Source organism: Panthera pardus, unplaced genomic scaffold, assembly GCF_024362965.1.
Source record: "Panthera pardus isolate Hobbes unplaced genomic scaffold, ASM2436296v1 HiC_scaffold_7, whole genome shotgun sequence".
NCBI classification, from domain to species: Eukaryota; Metazoa; Chordata; class Mammalia; order Carnivora; family Felidae; genus Panthera; species Panthera pardus.
Window position 1 is genome coordinate 52,716,267 of NW_026527002.1, and position 23,008 is coordinate 52,739,274.

Sequence of the window (23,008 nt, forward strand, 5' to 3'; positions counted from 1 at the left end):
TGGATTATAAACTATTTAAGAACAGAGGCTGTAACTCCATTATTTCTGAAATTTAACTTTATTATTTTTTAAAAATAAGAGCATCAATATTTATTGTATTCTGAAGTATAATTTCATAATAGGTAATTAAAGATATTTTTGTATATTATTTTCTCTAGTACAACCCTGTTCCAATTGTACAATCTTATGAAAGTTTTTTTACAGTGTTTTCTAACTGCAAGTTAGATCATTTAGTAATCAAAAGAAAAATTTCCCAAAATAAAAAAAATTAAATATCTATCATGTGCCCATGCTACAAGAAATAAAGAATAAAAATTCTGCCCTCAAATATGCTTATACTATAGTAGGAAAATTAAAGCAATTATAAATTGTTTATTTTACAGGTATTAAATAATTAAATACCAAACATAAAGTAGACACTATACACAGGACTTAATTAAGGAAATAAAGCTGAGCTAGATTTTGAAAAAAGGCAGGCTTGAATACTTACAAACAAGAGAATAAGGGCATTTCTGGAAAGACAGACAAAAAACAAAACAAAACAAAACATGAAAAAAACAAGGCAGGGCACTTACTAGAACCTCAAAGGATGAAATTTTACTTTTGCTTTTTTTTTTTTTAGATGGACACCTTAAAAGGCCATTATCCTGAGCTAGAATAGGTAAAATACCTACATAAAAAAGTGCTTTCTTAGCAGGAATGACTAGAAGTTGACAACTTCTGAATACCACCCAGTGGACTATAAAAGTAAAACTTGCAATTTCTTAGGGTATTTATGTTATTTTTATTATGTTATTTCATGTTACTATTTTATATTTATTTTATTGAGTGTTAAACATTCAGAGGAGTGTTTAATTCAAACTTTGAATCTTTCTTTTTACAACTGGAGAGTAATAACTAGAGCATTGTATTACAAAAACATTCTTTAACAGCATCTACATTTGGTGGCAAAGCCTCATCTCTAATAGCCTATGAACACTTCTCTATCTTAAACCAGATACCTTATCTTATATATAATGTTACATTTAAAAGTTCAACATTTTTAAAATGTGTAAATCATCTCCATTTTAGATTCAGAATAAATTATGCCAAAAATGGAAATATATATGATGCAAGATACTTTATTTAACCTGCACTGGCATCTAAACTTTCACTTCAAGAACAAATGTATTAATTATCAACAAAGTACTTTTATATTTAAAAAAAAAGCCTAAAGTCCACAATCTATAAAAAACTATCAATCTAACACAATTTTATCAATTAACATATCCAGCAAAACACAATGAATTGTTATTACTGTGCTACTAGAAATGGAAAACAGGAATATACCTTCTCCACTAATTTCTACTATTTATCAAAGACAACTGAAAAGCACATTGAATATAGACATACAAATGACAGTAACACACTTCTTACTAGTAGCTGTTCTACTTAAAGAATATAAAATCCAGAAAAATAACTGAACAATGAACAATCTGTCAAGCCAACTGAGTATATTCTCATTTGAAAAAAGTGAGAATCAAGTAAAACTCAAAACAAGCCAGGAAGACATTACTAATGAGGGAGAAAATATGATGATAACCTGATCTAATGGCAAGTGAAAAGAATAAGCACAGTATTTTAGTAAAAAAAAGAAAGTTGTAATATTACTGGAGTAGTTTATTTTCCACATTTTGCTAACAGGCTGTTTCTGTTTTAAAAAAAAAGTTTCACAGTCAGGAAGGTCTTACTGGGGAGTTGAAACTATTCAAAAACTGATTTACAGTGACAGCTGCAACACTTGGTAAAGTCACTAAAATTCACTGAATTGGAAACAAACAAATAAATGAAATCTTTTTTGAGTATCTTAGGACAAATCAAGATAGTGGCATCATTCTATACCAGTAATCACTTTTTTTTCACTACCAGACTCTTACAGTTAAAAAAACAAAAACAAAAAAAGCCAGTTTCAACTATGTCCTTAATCAGGTAGTACAGATTATTAATTTAAAAAAAATTCAATCCCTGTGTACTAATCTTCATAATATTCTGTATGACAAAAGGAAGTATGTGTAATGCTCTTCTGCTGCATACTGTAGTTGTCACAGTTATCTTAAGGACAACTATATGATTGAACTGTATGCTTAACTGTGTTCCTCACAGAATACTATTTTTACTTGAAACAAAGAATGACAGATAAACCAAAGCTATTCAGAATTGGGTATTTGGTAGACATTTTCTAGAAAATAAAGTGAGCCTAAACTTTCAGAAAAATAAAAGATAAAATTAGAGCTTTCCCAAAAAGGTAGAATTTTGGAAAATACCTGTCACAAAGAGCTTGACTACTTTCCAATACTTTAAACCTTTTCTAATAGGTTTAGTGGTGATATTAATGAGTGATTTTTTTTTTTTTTTGGTATTGTATGTCAACATATCTGGAATACCTGCATAACTCAATGATCCAAGATTTCCCAAACAACCAATGCATGATGTTATAAAGTCAAGCATGAGTACAAGATCCATTAAAGAGCAAGATGGGCCACTACAGTTTAGAATACCAGTATAGTTTAGAATCCAAAAAACTGAATAAGGTTTCAGATTCCACATTATAATAAACTTTAAAATATTACTACTTGTTGAGTTTTGTTAGATTAGCAAAAAAGAATATTCACAATTATCTGAAAAGGTTATTAAAACAGCTCTTGTCCAACTACATATATGTGAGACTAGATTTTCTTAACAAAATAACATCAAGGATTAAAGTAGATAGGAAAATCTAACATGCCAGCAAGTGAAAAGCCTGCAGAAATGTAAAACCGTGACATTCACAGTTCTCATTAAATTGTTTTTAAGTTATTTTTCAAAAAAAAAAAAAAAAATCAACCGTAATCAATTTACTACTCGTCAATTATAAAATATATTTTTTAACTTCTCAGTTTTACTATCTCATACGGTATAGATATATATCAATACATTTAGCCAATAAAGACAAAATTACATTCAACAATTCTTCATGAAAAGGTTTCAAGACCATGAAACCTTTTCAAGCATGAAAAGGTTTCAAGACCAAAAAGTTTAAGTGTGATTCACTTGTAGCAATAACATTCCAAAGACAATTCTAATGTCAACTTTAAAAAAAATTTTTTTTTTACTATTTATTTTTAAGAGAGAGGGACAGAGAGAGACAGAGTGCGAGTGGGGGAGGGACAGAGAGAGAGGGAGACACAGAATCCGAAGCAGGCTCCAGGCTCTAAGCTGTCAGCACAGAGCCTGATGCAGAGCTCAACCTCACGAGCTGTGAGATCATAACCTGAGCTAAAGTAGAACACTTAACCGACTGAGCCACCCAGGTGCCTTGTCAACTTTCTTTTTTAATTAACATTGAATAGCTCCTCTGTTATTTACATTAATTTGACTCTTTGAGGGGGGGTTGAAGCTCTTACTAGATATTTCAACAGAGTCCTATTTGCCTTACAAAGACAGATGACTATCTCCCTATATACACATAACACTTTAAAATGTACCCAAACGGCCAATAATCCTTTAGTGGAATCACTGAAAGACAAAACAAAGCAAAACCACCTCAAAATTCCATCCTCATTTAACGGATGTGATAAGGTGTGTCACCTGGAGCATTTCAGGTTTTGGAAAGTATTGTGCAAGTATATATAGTATTCCTTATAATTTTTATTATATCATTTGACATACAAACCCATTTTCATTGCTAACTCTTTATTCTTGAAATGAAATTATCAGTTTTAATATTAATATAATAATAATTTCAACATTATATATTTGGTAATTTTATTTTCATCACCTTTATTGTGTTTGTCTGTACTTTCAATCAAGGTTTTAAAAGCTGAGTAAGTAATCAAAGCTATGAATTAATCTAAGTGTTTCTTTGACAGAGTTTCATGATTAACATTTATTGTCTTCTTTGTTATTTTTACAACTTGGAATGATTTCTAGTTTCACTGTATTCTGCCCAGAAACTACAATCTATAAAATGTATACTTTTTTAACCTTATTACATCTTAAATGGCAAAATGTATTCTTTTTTATATATGAAATATGGAAATATAAACGAAGAATTAAACCTATTTATCTAGAATAGCTTAAGGGTTTCTATAACCATGAACCTCTCTACCATACCTTAAAATTTTTTACAAATCTACTTTTTTTTAGTGCTCGCTTTGGCAGCACATATACGGATCTACTTTTTAGGAGGGGTTCTGGGGAATTCCTACTCCTTTGGGAGTAGGAACATCCCAAGCTCACCTCATCCTACAGATACAACTAAGTAATACCCAAAACAGTGTATATAACCCAGAAAATGACCTAAGGACTGGCAGAACAGACTCTCCACAGCTCAATGTAGAAAAGAAGCCTCATCGAAATGGGTAAAAAAAAGCAGAGACGTGGGTGGGAGCTAAAGGGACCTAAGGGACTGTCCATAAAATGGAAGGATGCCTTGGGCGTGAAGAATGGAGAGAAAAGGACCCTCACACCAAGCACTCCAGGCACAGAAGCGTGAACAGGCAGGACAAACTCCCATAACATTTGGTTTTGAAAAACAGAAGGGTGGAATTTCATGACCTGTTACATTGGCTCAACACCTGAAATTTTAAAATGCAGTGGTGTGGCTCTAGGACAGCCAGGAGAGGGGAATCAGAGTCCCCACCCTTAAAAGAGACAGCACAACAAACAGCTCCTAGGAGATACAGCATAAAAGCAGCAGTTTGAAAAACACCTGGGGTATGCAGGAGGAAGATTTGTTTACTAATCTCAGGGCCTATGCTGGAGGGCAGGAATCATGGGAGAATTCTCTAGGAACAAAGGAGCTGGCAGGGGCCATTCCCCTCCCTTGCCTCCCAGCCTAGGTACCTGGACACCTGCAAGGAACCAGTGCCGTTAACACTCTCCACCTAGCTGGCTAACATGGTGTCAAGCGCAGACATTCTCCTGTGGACACACCCTCTCCAGCCAGGTCCGGGTCTCCTCCCACAGCAGATAATGCACAACGCTTCCTGACACTTGCATCCTCACCCGTTCCACCCTCTTCTGAAAGCCCACCTCCTCCAGCTCTGCCAGTCTCCCTCCCAGGAGGCTGTAGACCACCTCCCACAGCAGACCAGCTAGGACCTTGCAAGCAAGGAGTGCCTACTCCCTCCAGCAGGAGTTTTCTCAAGTGGCTGTAGGCTCCCACAAGAGACGCATGCAAACCTTATCAACTACCAGCACTGAAAATGAATCAGTAACCAAAAACTTCCCAACAATCAAAAATCCTAGAAGGCTGCATAGGTGAAAATTTTACCACATTTAAACAAGCTAATACCTATTTTTCTCAAATTATTCCAAAAAATACAACAGGAAGGACAGCTTCCAAATACATCCTTCGAGGCCAGCATTATCCTGATACCAAAATCAGATAAAGGCACTACTAAAAAAGAGAACTACAGGCCAAGTTCTGTGATGAAAATAGATGCAAAAATTCTCAACAAAATATTATCAAACCAAATCCAACAGTACAAAAAAACTACTCACCACAATCAAGTGGGTATTCCTGGAGGCAAGGGTGATTCAATATTTGCAAATAAATCAACATGATACATTACATCAATGAGAAAGGATAAAAACCATAATGATCATTTAATACATGCAGGGAAAGCATCTGACAAAGTACAACATCCATTCATGTTGAAAACCCTCAACAAAATAGGTTTAGAGGAAACGTATCTCAACATAATAAAAACTACATATGAAAAACTCAAGGATAACATGAACATTACACTCATTGGTGAAAAACTGAAAGCTTTCCTCCTAAAGTCAAGGAATAAGACAAGGATTTCCATTCTCACTGCTTGTATTCAACACTGTACTAGAAGTTCTAGCCACAGCAATCAGACAAGAAAAAGAAATAAGACATCCAAATTGGTAAGAAATAAAACTTTCACTATTTGCAGATGACATGATACTATATATAAAGCTTGAAAGACTCACCAAAACTACTAGAACTGATAAATGAATTCTATAAGGCCATAGGATACAAAAGCAATATACAGAAGTCCATTGCATTTGTATATATATTAATAACAAACTAGTAGAAAGAGAAATTAAAACAATCTCAGTTACATGTGCACCGAAAATAACAAAATACCTAGGAATAAACTTAACCAAAGAGGTGAAAGATCTGTACTCTGAAAACTGTAAAACGCTGATGAAATTAAAGAAACTAATAAAAGATATTCCATACTCATGGACTAGGAGAACAACTATTGTTAAAATGTGCTCACTACCAAAGCAATCTGCAGATTTAATGTAATCCCTGTCCAAATACCACTAGCATTTTTCACAGAATTCGAACAAATAATACTAAGATCTATATGGAACCACAAAAGATCCCAAATAGCCATATCAATTTTGAAAAAGAACATAGCTAGAGATATCACAATCCCAGATATCAAGATATACTACAAAGCTTTAGTGATCAAAACAGTATGGTACTTGGCACAAAAACACACACAAAGATCAATGGAACAGAACAGAGAGTCCAGAAAGAAACCCACGACTATATGGTCAAATTAACTTCAACTAAGGAGACAAGGATATGCAATGGGAAAAGGATGGTCTCTTTCAACAACCAGTATTGGGAAAAACTGGCAAGCACATGCAAAAAAAGGAAACTGAGCCATTCTCTTATACCATACACAGAAATAAACTCAAAATGGATTAAGGACCTAAATATGAGACCTGAAACCATAAAAATCCTGGAAGAGAGCACAGGCAGTAATTTCTCTGACATCATCCATAGTAAAATTTTTCTAGATAGGCCCCTGAAGCAAGGAAAACAAAAGCAAAAGTAAACTATTGGCACTACATTGAAATAAAAAGCTTCTGAAAGCAAAGAAAGCAATCAGAGAAGCTGAAAGACAACCTAGTGACTAGGAGAAGACATCTGAACAATGATATATCTGATAAAGGTCTTAGTATACAAAATCTACCAAAAATTTCTCAAACTCAAGACCAAATAGTAGTAGTAATAATAGTAATAATTTTTAAACGGGTAAAAGAGGGGCACCTGAGTGGCTCAGTTGGTTAAGCACCTGACTCTTGGTTTCAGCTCAGGTCATAATCTGCTTTGGGATCAAGTGCTGAGTGTGGAGACTGCTTGGGATTGTCTCTCCCTCTCTCAGCCCCTCCCCCACCAGCGCAGCATGTACGTGTGCACACACACTCTCAAAATAAATAAGTAAACATTAAAAAATAAGTAAAAATAAAATACAGATGGCCAACAGAACATGAAATGATGCTTAACATCTCTCATCAAAAAAAATGCAAATCAAACAAAAGTAGGTATCACCTCACACCTGTCAGAATGGCTAAAATAAAAAACACAATAAACGACAGGCGTTTGCGAGGATATAAGAACTATGCACTACTGATGGCAATACAAACTGCTGTAGCCACTCTGGAAAACAGTACGATGATCCTCAAAAAATTAAAAATATAATCACCATTTGATCCAATAATTTACCCAAAGAATATTAAAAAGCTAATTTGAAAAAATATATGCACTCCTTGTTTACTGCAGCATTATTAACAATACCCAAGTTATGGAAACAGCCTAAGTTAAGTAGATAAAGAAAAAATGTAGTACACACACACACACACACTGTAATATTACTCAGCCATAAAAAAGGACATCTTGCCATTTGCAACATAACAGTAAGTGAAGTAAATCATTCAGAGAAAGGAAATACCATGATTTCACTCAAGTGCAATTTGAGAAAAACAAAGAAAAAAAGAGATAAACCAAAAAACAGACTCTTAACTATACAGAAGTGGTGGCTACCAGAGAGGTGGGTGGGGAGATGGGTGAAATGGGTGAAATGGGTGAATGGGATTAAGAGTACACTTATTGTGATGGGCACTTAGAAATGTATAGAATTGTTGAGTCAATATATTGTACACCTGAAATTAATATAACCTTGTATGTTAACTACACTGGAGTTTTTTTAAATAATCTACATTTTTGCATTATTTGCTTTTTGAAAAGTTTGATTTTTATCTTAACACTTTCTGTAATCTCAACTGAACTACCTTTGTATTTCTAGTATCCATAACAAACGGTTCTACTAATGAATTAAACATATGCTTTTAAAATTTCATATGAGCCATAAAATTGTCAGGAATTAATCTGTATTGTTTCCCTCTTGTTTGTATTACATAATTTTCACAGTGGGTTTGAATACTTTTATTTTTCTTTTTTTTTTTAAATGTTTATTTTTGAGAGACAGAGAGAGAGAGAAAGGGAACAAGCGGGAGAAGGGCAGAGACAGAGGGACACACAGAATCTGAAGCAGGCTCCAGGCTCTGAGCTGTTAGCAAAGAGCCTGATGCAGGGCTTGAACTCAGGAACTGTGAGATCATGACCTGAGACAAAGTCAGACACTTAACCGACTGAGCCACCTAGGCGCCCCTGAATACTTTTATTTTTCTTGTTTGCATGCTTTTCATTACTTGGAAATATTCAAAAAGCCTACCTATTTAATGTTCCTTTCTAAATACAGACGTAACTGCAAAAAACACAGAAGAGTGGGTCTACTAATAAGCAGTACCCTGGAAAGCCAATTCCTAGTGATTCCAATGGCTTAATTTAGGAAGAGCTGCCCTTATCCTTAACCCATCCCCTAGGTGTCAGGATTATAGCCACATATTACAGGCCAAAGTGTGGGTTAAATTTGCTCTTCATGGCAGGTTCATCCTCGCACACCTGATTTTGGGGATACCAATCAACTCTTAAGACAATCTTACAGGTTTTATTAATCAGGAGAGAGACAAAATATTAATGTTTGTGTTATTTTTAATCTCTTCTCATTTGAATGCATGTTTGCTTAAATCTCCATAAATAACAAGAAATATATCCTTAATTCTTGTGTGAAATTCTTAGAAAACATCTTTTCTAAAAGATGCATAGTTTAACATTAAAAACAGATATGTAGCTATTTTACCAATCAACATTCCCAAATTTCTTGCAATGATTTACTAGTCATTTTTCTGGATACTCCAGATTTGTCCATTATTGTTGTGTCTCAATCACTGCATGAGATAGATTGTAATTGTCAGTATCACAAGTAAATAAGCCTTTTCTAAAATGTAATGATTGCACAAAAGTACTTCCCAAAAGGTACCTCTCAAGAATCACTGCCCTGAGAGGATTAAATAAACAATTCACCACAGCAGAGGGAGATTAATCAGTTTAATCTCTGGTAAGAGAAAGCTACCAAATAAAACTTGAGTAGAACTTGATAAAAGACATTAACATACTTAAATCAGAATGGGGGGTGGGGGTAGGAGCACAGTGAGAAGTACTGATCTGAAATGGAATCAAGAAAAGAGAAATAAAAAAGCAAATCTAGGAAATGCCCATCCAAATGTTGAGAGTAACATATGTCAAAAATGTTCATGATTTGGGGCGTCTGGGTGGCTCAGTCGGTTGAGCGTCCGACTTCAGCTCAGGTCACGATCTCACGGACCGTGAGTTCGAGCCCCGCGTCAGGCTCTGGGCTGATGGCTCAGAGCCTGGAGCCTGCTTCCAGTTCTGTGTCTCCCTCTCTCTCTGCCCCTCCCCCGTTCATGCTCTGTCTCTCTCTGTCTCAAAAATAAATAAACGTTAAAAGAAAAAAAAAAAAATGTTCATGATCTGGCCCCAGTGCAATAGTCCTATTGTGAAGATAGATATACTAGGCCAGCTTAACCTGATGGTGCCATTAACAGTCCACCCACATAATTAAACTTTGCATTCTGGTTCTAAGTACTCATAAAGCAATCTTATGTTTATTACACAGCTTCCTATGTGTTAAACCTATAGGGTGAGAACTCTTACTACTTACACTTCTCATAAATTACTGATGGTATTCTGGTTTTACACATCAGTCTTTCTGAGGATGGTTCAGCTTCGATCTTCATAAATCTACCTTTAAGACACTACCAAGTAAAGCTGCTGAGCTTTCTATGCTAAAAGCCAGAACAAGTATTACACCTTGTAGAATCTTATTTTAGTTTACAGTTATTTTGGGCTTTGTCTTTTTAATCTTTTGCATTAGTCTTTTACTTAATTCAACATACAGACTATGATTTATATAACTTTCCAGATTATAAACAATTTATCAAGGCATCTAACAAACAGCAAATAATATGCAAATACAATTATAATTTTAAAACTATATATATAATTTTAATAATGAATTTCCCACAAATATGATTTCTTTAAGGTATAACAGCTAAGAATGAGGCTATTATGAACACATTAGTGAATAACGTGAATCTAGAAGGCATGCTTAAATACTATAAAATACTATAAAATATCTCAAATAGAAAAATAAATACAATGTTATAAAAAATAAATTTTCACCTCTTGTCATTTATATTTAAAATGGGATGCAGGCAAAGATCAAAAATTGTTTTTTACCTAATGCCATGTAGGGTTTTTTTTTTCTTTTTTTCAAGGAAAGAAAAACATAATTTCCTGTTTCAAAAACTCCTCTGCCCATGTTTAGTTTTAACATACTGGGTCACCATGTCATTTATACTGACTAAATACATTAATATTCAATTTACATTGCAATGTAAAATAAAACAGGTCTATTTCTGTTAAAAGTACTTTTTACCAAATTCAGGGGAACATTTAGCATCTAATGCAGAGAACAGAATATACACCATTTAAAACTGGCTCCCTAATTTTCCATAAAAATAATTACTGGCATTTCTCAGTTCGCTGAATATTATTTATCTGTATTACCATTAACAACTTAATTTCTCTTAAATTCAAAGTGCTACTGATTACGGTAACAATTTCACTGAGGAGGTCAAATATATTAGTCTGAAAAATCTTACTAAAATGAGTATTTGATTTATTAATCAAAGTCACATTTATTAATGGGACTCAGTTTAGATTATCTCATCAATTTATCCAAATATATTGCCACAGATATTATTTTCAAGACTGAAAATTACAAAAATTAAAAACAGGTTGCTCAATCTTCACTGATGTTTTGTATCAGAAGGGTATTACACCAACTATTTCTGAGGTATACTTTTATAAGTTAAAATAAATATGCATTTTAGACAAAAATGTTAAAATCTGATAATTTGACAGACAATAATAAACAAAAATCAAGTGAAATAGAACTACATCTTCATTTAGGGTAAGATATAACAAAACCTATGGCTCAAGTGTTTATATCAAGTTTAGCTAACAAGATAGTCAATATATGGCATACCATGAAACAAATGCTAAAGTGTTATTGCAATCTTGGGCTATATTTATATAAGCACATGTACAGGTCAAGAAGCTAATATTGCCCCAGTAACCTATAAAACTTAAGTAACAAACCTAGAATTCTGAAGATTCATATTTTAAGAAGGCTATGGATAAACTGGCATTGTTATCTAAGAAAGGCAACCAAAATACTAAAGAGTCTGAAAAATTAAATATTGATAAAACCATAGATATTTAGCCTGAAAGAAGAGATAAGGAAAAATTATCTTCAAATATCTGAAGTGTTTTCACAAAGCAGTCTTGTTTTCTGGTGTTCTAAGCAAATAAGAAGATTCAAAGGCACCTAAGCTCAAATGGAAAACTAAATTTAAAAAAATGATATAGCTAACAATGTTCATAAAGCAGTAAATTTCTCATCACCAAAAGATGGATAATGGAGCAATGATGATATAAAGGATTCTAGGATGTATATATTTCTTCTAGTAATTTGGCATGGAGCCCTAATTCTAAAGCTTTAATTAATATATTAATTACCTGGGATCTTGTTAAGATGCAGATTCTGATTTAGTTTTTCTAGGGCGAGGCCTAAGATTCTACATGATGCCTATGCTGCTGGCCCAGGAAGCACACTAAATAGCACTTCAATGAACTTAAAGTATACTTTTTTCAAAAAATTTAGAGTTACGTGTAAACTTTAATAAGCAAATCTACCACATGAAGGGAAAAAAGGTTGACAACAAATTCAAATGTTAGAAGTACATTTTTAAGTTTAAAAAAAAATCCGTATTATTTCATATGACTAAAACCAAATTATATAGTAAAATAACTTACTGTGGCTGGTAAAGGAAGAGATCAATAATATTATCACGCCCTTTGGGGTGGTTGAAGAAAACAAAAAGAGACCAGTGGATGAGCCATGTTCGCTGCTGAAGAGACTGAAGTGGGGAACTCACAGACTATAGAGTTAAAAAATAAGTATATAGGAAATATTAATATGAGAAAGAGGCAAGAGAATAAAAGAATAAACACTGATCTCAGAATTTTAGTTAAAAATGAGAACCTTCTGAGGCATACCCTAGAGCCGTTACGATCAAAGTCCTAACCCCTGGACCCTCTACTATCTGCACAAATCTCGACATTAGAAATTATCTCCCTGTTCTGAGAGATAAATTCAATAATTCTGCTAAGCCAGAAGCTGTAAATTATACCCATTTCAGAAAACATTTTAAAAGCAGACTGAACTAAATACTCCATAATAAGTGCTTTTATTAGAAATAATTATAGATGAAAACTGTCTTATTGAGGACTTATTACTGAGATGGCACTAATAGCATTACGCCATTTTCACTGTACAAATAAAAAAGGCACAGTAGCTGTAAGAGAAATGAAAACAGTTCTTTTCTCTAAGAGCCAAAAGAAGTTTGATAGTTTCTCTCAAGGAGATTCAGTGAAACTAGTCAATCCACTAACCCACTGTGAGTTGTATGTCAAGTCAACAAAAGCTAATCTGAACAGTTTCCTTCCTCTCCCCACCTTTCTATTTTTTAAAGTACACAGTGTTTTCCTCATCAGAAAGTATGAAGGTCACACAGAAATTTCAGAGAATCACCATGGAAAAATGTAACTCACATTATTATCTATGGTCTCTTTTAACCGTGTAAGGTCTTCCATAGCTGCATCCCAATTCTGCATTAAGATCTCAGAGGCCAGTTTCCCCCAGAGTGAACTCAAAGCGTTTCTATCAGTTGCTGGAACCTGTTTAGGCAATCATAATTAATTATATTCTGAATACTCTGGAAAAAAAAGATGCTGTACATTTTATACTTTACATATCTATCTTGCCTACTAAAAGACCTGTAGCTTTCTACCCCAAACTGTAATTATCTAAGTTCTTATTGGTTCACATTGGCTAAACTGATTCAAACAGCTTCCATTTAACTTGATTTACAAAAAAACCTCAGCCATTTGATATTCAGTCTAAATCAGAAAGAGTGATTTAAAACTAGGACACAGCACCAGTGTTTTAGTTTAACCCATTTTTGGTAATTTATACACTAATCAAATTTTAGGCACCTAAAACTTTGGAAACCAGTTAGATTTAAAGGAAATCTGTTGTTAAAATCACTGGAATGAATGTGTGGCAAATCCAGACTTGTGAATTTTATTCACAATTTAGAAAAATTATTTTTAGAAAAAAATATCCAAATTATGACACAAATGAAAAGGGTCAGAAAGAGACAGAGGGAAAAGCAGGTCTACTGGATAATAATAATAATAATAATAATCAAAGGTATACATACTGAGCAATAAATGTTAATTTTCATATATAATCCTAATAAAAACACTATAAAGGTAAATATTTTCCATTTTAATTAAAGAGGGGAACCTGACACATGGGAGACCCTAATTCCCCCAAAATTAAACTTTTTTTTTAAGTTTATTTGAGAGAGAGAGTGTGCACGCAAGCAGGGAGGAGCAGAGAGGGAGAGACAGAATCCCAAGCAGGCTCTATGCTGGTCAGTGCGGAGGCAGGCGCGGGCTCTATCTCACAAACTGCAAGATCATGACTTGAGCCGAAACCAAGAGCCTGAAGCTTAACCGACTAAACCACCCAGGCATCCCCAAAGTTATACTTCTAATCATGAAAGATATAAATTTATACCACAATCTAAACCTACAAAAGGGTAGAGTACCCTACCTCTTCTTGTCACCGATGGAAAAGAGTCACAAGGCCAAAACACCTATTAAGGACTTTGACAGCAGTAATTAACTCAAATATACTGAATAACATTTAGCAAACTCTAATAACAGACACTAAATTCATAAATTAAATTTTGAAACATATCCATGAAACCACTGATTCTTCTTATTATCATTAGAATATAGGTCCACAAAAAAACATACCACTTGTACTTGAATATTCATGGCAATTTTATTTTTAAGATAACAACTGGAAGTAATCCAAATGATCAACAAATAAATTCTAGTATAGTCATAGAATGGAACACTATGCACCAATAAAAAGAATCAAACTCTTTTTTATTATTTATTTACTTATTTTTAGACAGAGAGACAAAGAGACACACAGAGAGAGAGAGCACGTGCGTGTGAGTTGGGGAGAGAAGCAGATGGAAAAAAATCTTAGGTAGGCACCACACCCAGCACAGAACCCAATGTGTGGCTAGATCCTGGGACAATAACTTGAGCTGAAATCAAGAGTCAGATGCTCAACTGACTGAGCCTCCCAGGCGCATCAAGAATCAACTCTGAAGCACACAAGTAACAGAAATGAAACTTAAAAACTTGCTGGTCAAAGTGAGCCAGGCACAAGCTTACATATTTCATCCCACTTACATACAATTCTAGAACAAACAAAACTAATCTACAGGGATGGACAACAGATCAGTGGATAAAATCAGGGTGAGTTGTGACTACAAGGGGGCATAATGGGTCTTTCTGCATTAACAGAAATATTCTTTATCTTGATATGGTGATAGTTGTACAAGTATATGCATTTGTCAAAACTCAGTGAAATTTAAAAATTGATTTACAGAAATCCATAAAATCACTGTTCAAATTATAAAGGATAAAATGTTTGATCCTTACTTTAAAATCTGAGGAATATTTTATCAAATTTAAGACGCCATCAATCTTAAGATACACTATTATTTATGTTTCCAAAACACAACCAATTTAAGACACAACCCAGTTTGGTATTAAAATGTGATAATCTATGTATCTGAAAATCAATATGAAACAGATAACTTTTTAAAAAATGTTTATTTTTGAGAGACAGAGAGCATGCAAGGGAGCAGGGGAGGGGCAGAAAGAGAGGGAGACTGAGAATCCTAAGCAGATTCCATGCTGTCAGTGCAGAGCCTGACACTGGGCTGAAACTCATGAACTAAAAACTGAGATCATGACCTGAGCCGAAATCAAGAGTCAGACACTTAACCAACTGAGCCGCCCAGGTGCCCCAAACATCTTTTACACCAACATTATCAAACAGAGCACATCAGACCCAAAACATCACCTAAGATCCTAAAGCTTCCAAAAGTCATCACTACTTAAGCTTTCTTAAGTCAAGGGAAAGTACCTTTAAACCAAATGGCATGTACTTACAGGAGATAAATTTAAAATTCTGAGTGAAAACAACAAAAACCCATGCTAGTAAAATATGATCACAAATAGTTCTAGCATCTTAAAATCACTTTTATTTCAAATAGCTGCTGGATGAAGGGAGGGTTATATTTTAGAGTCAGAGGCCACAGAGAAGGCAGATTTTCACAAAATAATTAAAATACAGTGTTAATACCTTTTATTAATTTTTTAAAATAACTTTTAAAACAAAAACGTTCAAAAATTCCTACTAAATCTGCTCTACCATTTCATTCCAAATTAATGCATTTCTCAGAGTACAACCATATAGGGTGCATGTAAACACTGCTTGATGTATTCTAAAAACCACCAAACTTTTTAAAAATAAAGGTAGATTCCGAGGTCACACTGCTTTAATTTACACAACACTGACCTACAATAGGTCACCTGGAGAGTCAAATTCTAATCTCAGATCATAGTTACAATGGTTCTTTCATATCTTATGTTTCCCTAACTATAGATTTAAAAGAATACCCAACCACCAGACAAGAATTTAGAAATGAAAAAAAAAAAAAGGCTATTACAAAAAAATAAAAGTAAATAACTAACATGTAAAACACTGACATTATTCATCCCAAATCAAAACCAGGATTTTTAATCTTTGCTATTAACAAGATTTCACATATACATACATTTTATAGTAATGCCTATCCAAACAAAAGAAAAGGAGAAGTAAAATTATTCATTTTTTAAAACTTAGCTTTGTTAGCCTCCATCAATATGCCAACAGAAAGTAACCAACTCCCAGCTACTCAAATGTCTTGTCACACAGATGGGACATGAATTTAAAAATAAATTTCACCTAATTTCTAAGCACTATCTAATCACTCTAGTTTAACTGCTCTTAACGTAAAACATTGATTTTGTGCTCAAATCATGGTAATCAATCACCTAACAAATGTCATTTGAGTTCCAACACAAGACCTGTTAGGTAATGCTAAGGTTTAAAACTGAGGATTTTTTTAAGTTAGGAAACTAACTTAGATCTTCACATTTAAAAAAAAAAAAAAAATAAGTATAAAAACTTCACGAGCATTTGTAGAAATTGTCAGACTAATTACAAAATATTACTACATATAATATACTATTAAGACTAGAATGTTATATTTGTTAGGATAAAAGCTTTTTTGTAACAGCATAGAAAGTTTCTTAATCCCCCAAAGATTCATGCGTACTACTCTGGCTCAAGTCCATGTCATTACAGTTGGCTCTTCATACCGACCTGCTTTCAAGGATGGATATGCTAGAAGAGTTTCAATATCTGGATTTCCAGCAGTTACCTTAAGTTTCCATGTCTTAGCAAAATGGCACATTCACTCACTGACCAGCAACAATAAATTTACTGTGCTAGAACTCTAACATGACACTAAATCTTCATTCTCAAAATTCACTCCCAGCATTAACAAATGATATGAATAACCAACTCTTTTCATGTACCTGTAATCATATCAGGCTTCTGATTTTACAATCCTGGTCTAAGCTGTTTACATTTCCAAAGTAATCAACTTTTGCTCTCCTAAATCCTTCATAATATTCAAAGTAAAACTGATGGAATTTTCTGATAAGCCACTACAAGTTTAGCATCACTGATTACCTTCAATGCACTTGCAAGCTAACCACAGCTAATCTGCAAATTAAGAATATTCACAAACGGGAGCAAGAGAAAAATAATTTTTTTTCAAATCAAACTTGGAAATAAACTGAAAATCTTTATTTCTTTGAAGGATAGATGGTAGTTTTAAAAAATGAAGTTCTCTAAGTACTTTTTTTAAGTGTAGGAATTATTTGAATTAATAACATATCAATCTCTTCCCTTTCCCTGCTCCCCCCCAAAAGAAAATTTAATTTCCTGGAAAACAACCAAAGATAGCAGCCCTACATCTTTTGACATATGCGGCTAAAAAAAAAAAAGAAAGGCACCAGAAAACAGAGACAGAAGAAACAGACTCTTCCAAGGTTAGAAAACAGTCAAGTCCCTGTCTTAAGAGATCATTTCCCAACATCTAGGATTAACTAGAGAAATCAGAGACTTAGGTACTTGCTTATTAACCCAAGGTAACAAATTGTAATTCTTCAAATGAGAAGTTAGTTAAAACAAGGGTATTTTGATAACTCCACAAGGCATTTATTAATACAATTACCTACACAGAAGGCAAAATGAGAAAGAGATCTTTTCATTTCAAATGCTGATTTTTTTCTGTGGCTTCATGGAACTCTCCTTCCTCCCAAACAAAAGCCCTAAAATCTAGGGGCACCTGGGTGGCTCAGTTGGTTAAGAGTCCAACTCTTGATTTCAGCTCAGGTAATGGTCTCATGGTTCCTCAAGTCGCACATGAGGCTATGGGTTCTGTGCTGAGAGCATGGAGCATGCGTGGGAACATGCGTGGGATTCTCTCTCTCTGCCCCTCCCTGATCCCTGTCTCTCTCAAAATAAACATTGAAAATTTTTTAAAAAGGCAGTAATCTAGGAACATGTCAAATAGCCAAATGAAAATAACAAACAGGATTCTTTATGGTTAGAAATTTGCTCTAATAATACCATTTAAACTCACCTACCTCCTACATTAAACACACTCACTCTCTCTCTCTCTCTCTCTCTCTCTCACACACACACACACACACACACACACACACACACACACAGAGTTTCATATTCTAAACTCAGCTGAGTACAGAAGTAAATGGAAAAAAGTTACTATTAAGGTGTAATTTTTTTTCAAATATCATAAGAATTCCACAGTGTTTAAAACAAACTCAAGGGAGATATACGGCATAAAATAATGAATTAAAGTTAGGAATAATGGATTTATTCAATAAATATTTATTAAGTACCCACAATGTGCTGCTCACTGTGCTGCACAGTAACATAACAAATTGATAGAATTTTGCTAATGTTAAAATCATACAATTATACATAAAATAACAAATTAGTGGCTCCTACTTTTGGATTTCAAGGACAAGTTAAATCTTTCTTCAAATTTTGAGGTCCTGATATAAGCTTTCCTATTTCTATTTGTTCTTTGTTAGGAAAAGTTTTATTTTTTCCTTTCCCTAAGAATTCTTGAAAAGTTAATGTACAGACTCAAATCTATAGACATGTTTTGACAAAGCAAGTAAAACCTACAAAATCTGAAAGAAAAAAAAATTACTTACCAACACTCTAAAGAAGTAAAGATATTCTGCTGCTCCAGAGTAATTCCCACATTCATACTGGAATTTTGCATACCTGTAGAGTGTATCTAAATATTCCTGCCTAAACTAAAAAAAGAAAAGAAAAAGCATCAGTTCTATTTCTAACTTTGAGTTTTAAAATTCAAACCATTCACTCCTTTAAACGTCCCTAGAAGTCAATTCTGTGTATGCCAAGTGTCACAAAAAACAAAAACAAAATCCATGATCAGAAATACATATGACTCTTAAAACATATGTTAGGAATTGGTGGATTTAGCATTCACAATTCTGGTCTCAAAGAGTTACAAATTCTATAATACCTAATTTGTTGCAATCCAAATCTGAATTGCAGTGGGAAGGTCTCCCAGCTGGTTAATGAGCTTAGATAACTACCAAATATATGCATCCCTATACAGTCTTGTGATTCTGTACAAATATGTACAGTAAACTTCAATTCTCTGTGAAAACTGGCCTCCAAATGACACGAAATATTAACATTAGCAATGCAAGCAAAGTGAAAGTGAAGAAATCTAAGAGAAGGACTCCGAACTAGAACATTATCAAATACACCAAACATTCTATATGGAAACCAGAAAGAATAATTTGCACAGTGGTCAGCATACCTCCTGCCAAAGTAATTGTTAAATGAGAGATAAAACTTGAATGCAAGTTAAAGAATTAATTATATGTAAATCCTTATGCTTTGAGTTAACACAAGGGAAGGGAGACTGGGAGATGACTAGAAAAGCCTACAATAAAATTCCCTTATTGGGTATTTATGAAAACCTCGATAATGTCAAGAGCTACTATATTCCACAAGGCAGCCAAAGTATTACTTAATTCTACTGCTCAAAGCATTTCTAATTCAAATTTAGTTCTATCTTTATTTGTTAATCCATCAAAAATAAATGGTACCTATTACTTGAGTATTCTAGGAAAAATAAAAAGTTTTGAGAATTTCTATGATTTAAGGTAAGTTTAAGTGGGGCGCCTGGGTAGCTCAGTCAGTTAAGCATCTGACCCTTAATTCCTGATATCAGCTCAGGTCATGATCTCAGGGTCATGAGTTCCAGCCCCATGTTGGGCTCCATGATGACCTGAGTGTGGTATCTGCTTAGGATTCTCTCTCCTTACCTCTCTGCCCCACCTCACTCACAAGCACACTTGCGCTCACACTCTCGCTCAAAATAATATTTATAAAAAAATAAAGGTAAGTATAAGCATCTCATTTTCTTATCAGCACCAATTTAAAAACTGATGTTTTGAAAACATATCATATATTTAATAAGTCAATCTGGAAATTGTATTCTTGTTAAGCCACAAACCTGTCTTTACAGCACTATTCTTTAACCTTATTGAAACAGGACAACTAAAGAAATTTTTTTTTAAGTGTTATTTATTTATTTATTTTGAGAGAGATAGAGAGAGAGAAAGAAAGAATCCCAAGTAGGCTCCCCCTTGTCAGCAGGGAGTCCAACACAGGGCTCAAACCCCCGAACCACTGAGATCATGACCTGAGCTGAAACCAAGAGTTGGACACTTAACCGACTAAACCACCCAGGTGCCCTAAAGAAATTTTTTTTTTAAAGATAAGAAAGAGCCCCTTTATTGACCAATATATCACTTAAATATGTTTTGTTAGATTTGTGGAATCATTGCCAACATGAATACAACTGCCATCAAATGCATTAACAATGATTTAAAGTAGAATGAATTATAAATGGGAAAATTAGGAAATTTTTAAAATACCACTTACACCATGCTTGTCCGCTAGGTAGTCAAACAGCATCCGACCATCTCTAAATTAGAAACAAAAATTACTGATTTGATAGGCCACAGAAAACAAAATGAGCATATCCAAACATTCCTATTACCCACATAAAGCCATCTAAATATCTTAATACTTAAACACTAGAAACAAAGTAAGTCTTCCAGAATCAAATAAACAGAACATTACAAGATTAATCAATTATGCTTAACTTATATATCTATGCTACACACCCTGTATAATTATTATCCAACTCAGTGTCAATCCAATTTAACTTTTCTTAAATTAGCTTTGCATAACTAAGATGTTGCCAGGCGGGTAAAAGACAAAATGATGACAAAGACACCAAGGAACAAGTGATAGATGGCACAGTGACCCACTTTCTGGGCATTTTCAAAAAAGGAAACATTTTCTTATGCTTACCACGAGAGGGAATGCTGTGGAATGCTTTTCTGGAACATAATTTTACTTGAGATTTAATGGGGAAGGAATATATCATCACCAAAATCAACATGGGTATATTATAATACTGAATATGAAACATGTATAACTTTTTAACATAAGATTTCAAAAAAAGCTTAACATTTCTTGTGGATCATAGTGAATTACTTGTGTTATACTCCTTGTACCTTTTAGTATGTAATCACTGTCCTTTGGTTGATTGGGTATTTCTGGGAAAGTATGAGAAATACAGTATGTTGAACAAAATTTAAAAACAAATTGGCAGGAAGAGGTTATTACTTTGAAAATAAGTAGTTTAATTACAAGTTTTTAAAACAATTCCATTCTTTCATTTATCTCAATGCCATGCCTATTAAACTGCAAGGAGTGCTCTCTAATATTTGGTGAATAAATCTATATTCATCTTATTCAACCCTAATCTCATTACTTCCTCGTATTTAAGTGACTAGAATAAATTCGAATTTAAATTCTAAATTTTTGATTGTCCCCTAACAGCTAGATTATTTCAGCTGTTCCTTTGTGGGCATTTACATGTGACCTGAAGGCCTAAATCATTATAAGTGTATACATGTAGCGTGTGTGTGTATGTGTGTGTGTGTGTGTATATATATATATATATATATATATATGTATGTATGTATATATATACACACATATATATATACATATACACACACACACAGATGGCTTTATCTTACTAAGCAATCATATATATTTTACGTATAGCTATCTGTGTTTGTGTGTGTGTATATAATCTGTGTATATATATGTAGTATAACACAGTGTATGTTAGTAATATAGCAGGCTACACTGTAATATGGTATATGGGCTCCTGGGTGATGTGCCAATTCTTGATTTCGGCTCAGGTCATGATCTCACCATGCGTGAGTTTGAGCTTCCGTGTCAGGCCCTGCGCTGACAGCTCAGAGCCCACTTGGGATTCTCTCTCCCTCACTCTCTGCCCCTCCCCAGCTTGAATGCACACACGTAGACGTGTGCTCTCTCTCTCAAAATAAATAAACTTGTAAGATGGGGTGCCTGGGTGGCTCAGTCAGTCGGGCGTCTGACTTCGGCTCAGGTCATGATTTCAAGGTTCATGAGTTCCAGCCCCACATTGGGCTCTGTGCTGACAGCTCTGAGCCCAGAGCCTGCTTCGGATTCTGGATCTCCCTCTCTCTCTCTCTGCCCCTCCTACGCTCACACTCTGTCTCTCTCTCTCAAAAATAAATAAATATTAAAAAAAAATTTTAATAAAAATAAAATTGAAAAATAAACTTAAAAGATGGTATAATAATAGTGTAGTATTTGCTGTCTTGTTAAAAATTATCTAGTAACACTTCCCCAGATCACAAATGACAACTTAGAATTAATCTCTCTTAATAGTTGGTTTGGCCATATATTGTAAAAGCTGAAGATACAACATGGCAAGATCTTCAGCAATTCTTCTAGTAAATATGTTGGTAGCTAAGATTTACCACAATGGCAATATTCAATTTTAGTAGGAGATTTTATTTTAAAAAGTTTCTAATAACTCAAAGGGCTTCAATTAATGATATATATTAAGACAGAGTAAGTCAATATGCATTCTTTGGAAACCAAGCACTATGTTTATTTCTAATTAAGGAGAAGTTAAGAATAAAATAACTTTATTAGCTCCACACCACCCTCCCTCCGTGGGCTGGGCAATGAGGTTGGAAGGATATGAGAGAATGTAGCCAAATGATAAAGTGAGCTCAGGTTTCCCTCTAGGTATTGCCCAGGCACAGGTATGTCAACCTGAGTACCACTGACATTTTTGGGGTGGATAATTCTTTATTGGAGGGTAGGGTACTGTCTAATGCATTGTAGGATATTTAGCAGCATTCCTGGCCTCTCCTTGCTAGGTGCCAGTAGCACCCCTCCAATTGTGACAATGAAAAAATGTCACCAGACATTGCCAAATGTCCCCTAGGAAGAGGGGAGGAAGGCAGAACTGCTGTAGCATGATCAGATTTGGGGAACTGGTAAAGAAGTTAAAAAAAAATTAGTATTAATATTTATTAAGGAATTCCTGTTCCATACACAATAAGGATAAATGAAAATAAACAGATAAAGTTATCAATTAAACCCTGAACTTTTATGATGGGATATTAAATAAAATTTGAATTAACATTTGTATTAATCCAGAAAAGAATTTTTAGAATTCAAAT

At 34.0% G+C, this 23,008-nt stretch overlaps 1 protein-coding gene across 2 annotated transcripts in view; it reads right to left on the bottom strand.

Annotated features, from left to right (window-relative positions):
* Positions 1 to 23,008, bottom strand: part of EIF3E (eukaryotic translation initiation factor 3 subunit E) — a 54,559-nt gene that overhangs the window by 25,359 nt on the left and 6,192 nt on the right. For both annotated transcript variants that reach the window (XM_019467855.2, XM_019467856.2), the window contains 4 exons: positions 20,346 to 20,388; positions 18,572 to 18,676; positions 12,890 to 13,015; positions 12,092 to 12,216 (listed from right to left, as the gene is read on the bottom strand). In XM_019467855.2, coding sequence (XP_019323400.1) covers positions 12,092 to 12,216; positions 12,890 to 13,015; positions 18,572 to 18,676; positions 20,346 to 20,388 — 399 coding nt within the window. The remainder of the gene's footprint in view (positions 1 to 12,091; positions 12,217 to 12,889; positions 13,016 to 18,571; positions 18,677 to 20,345; positions 20,389 to 23,008) is intronic.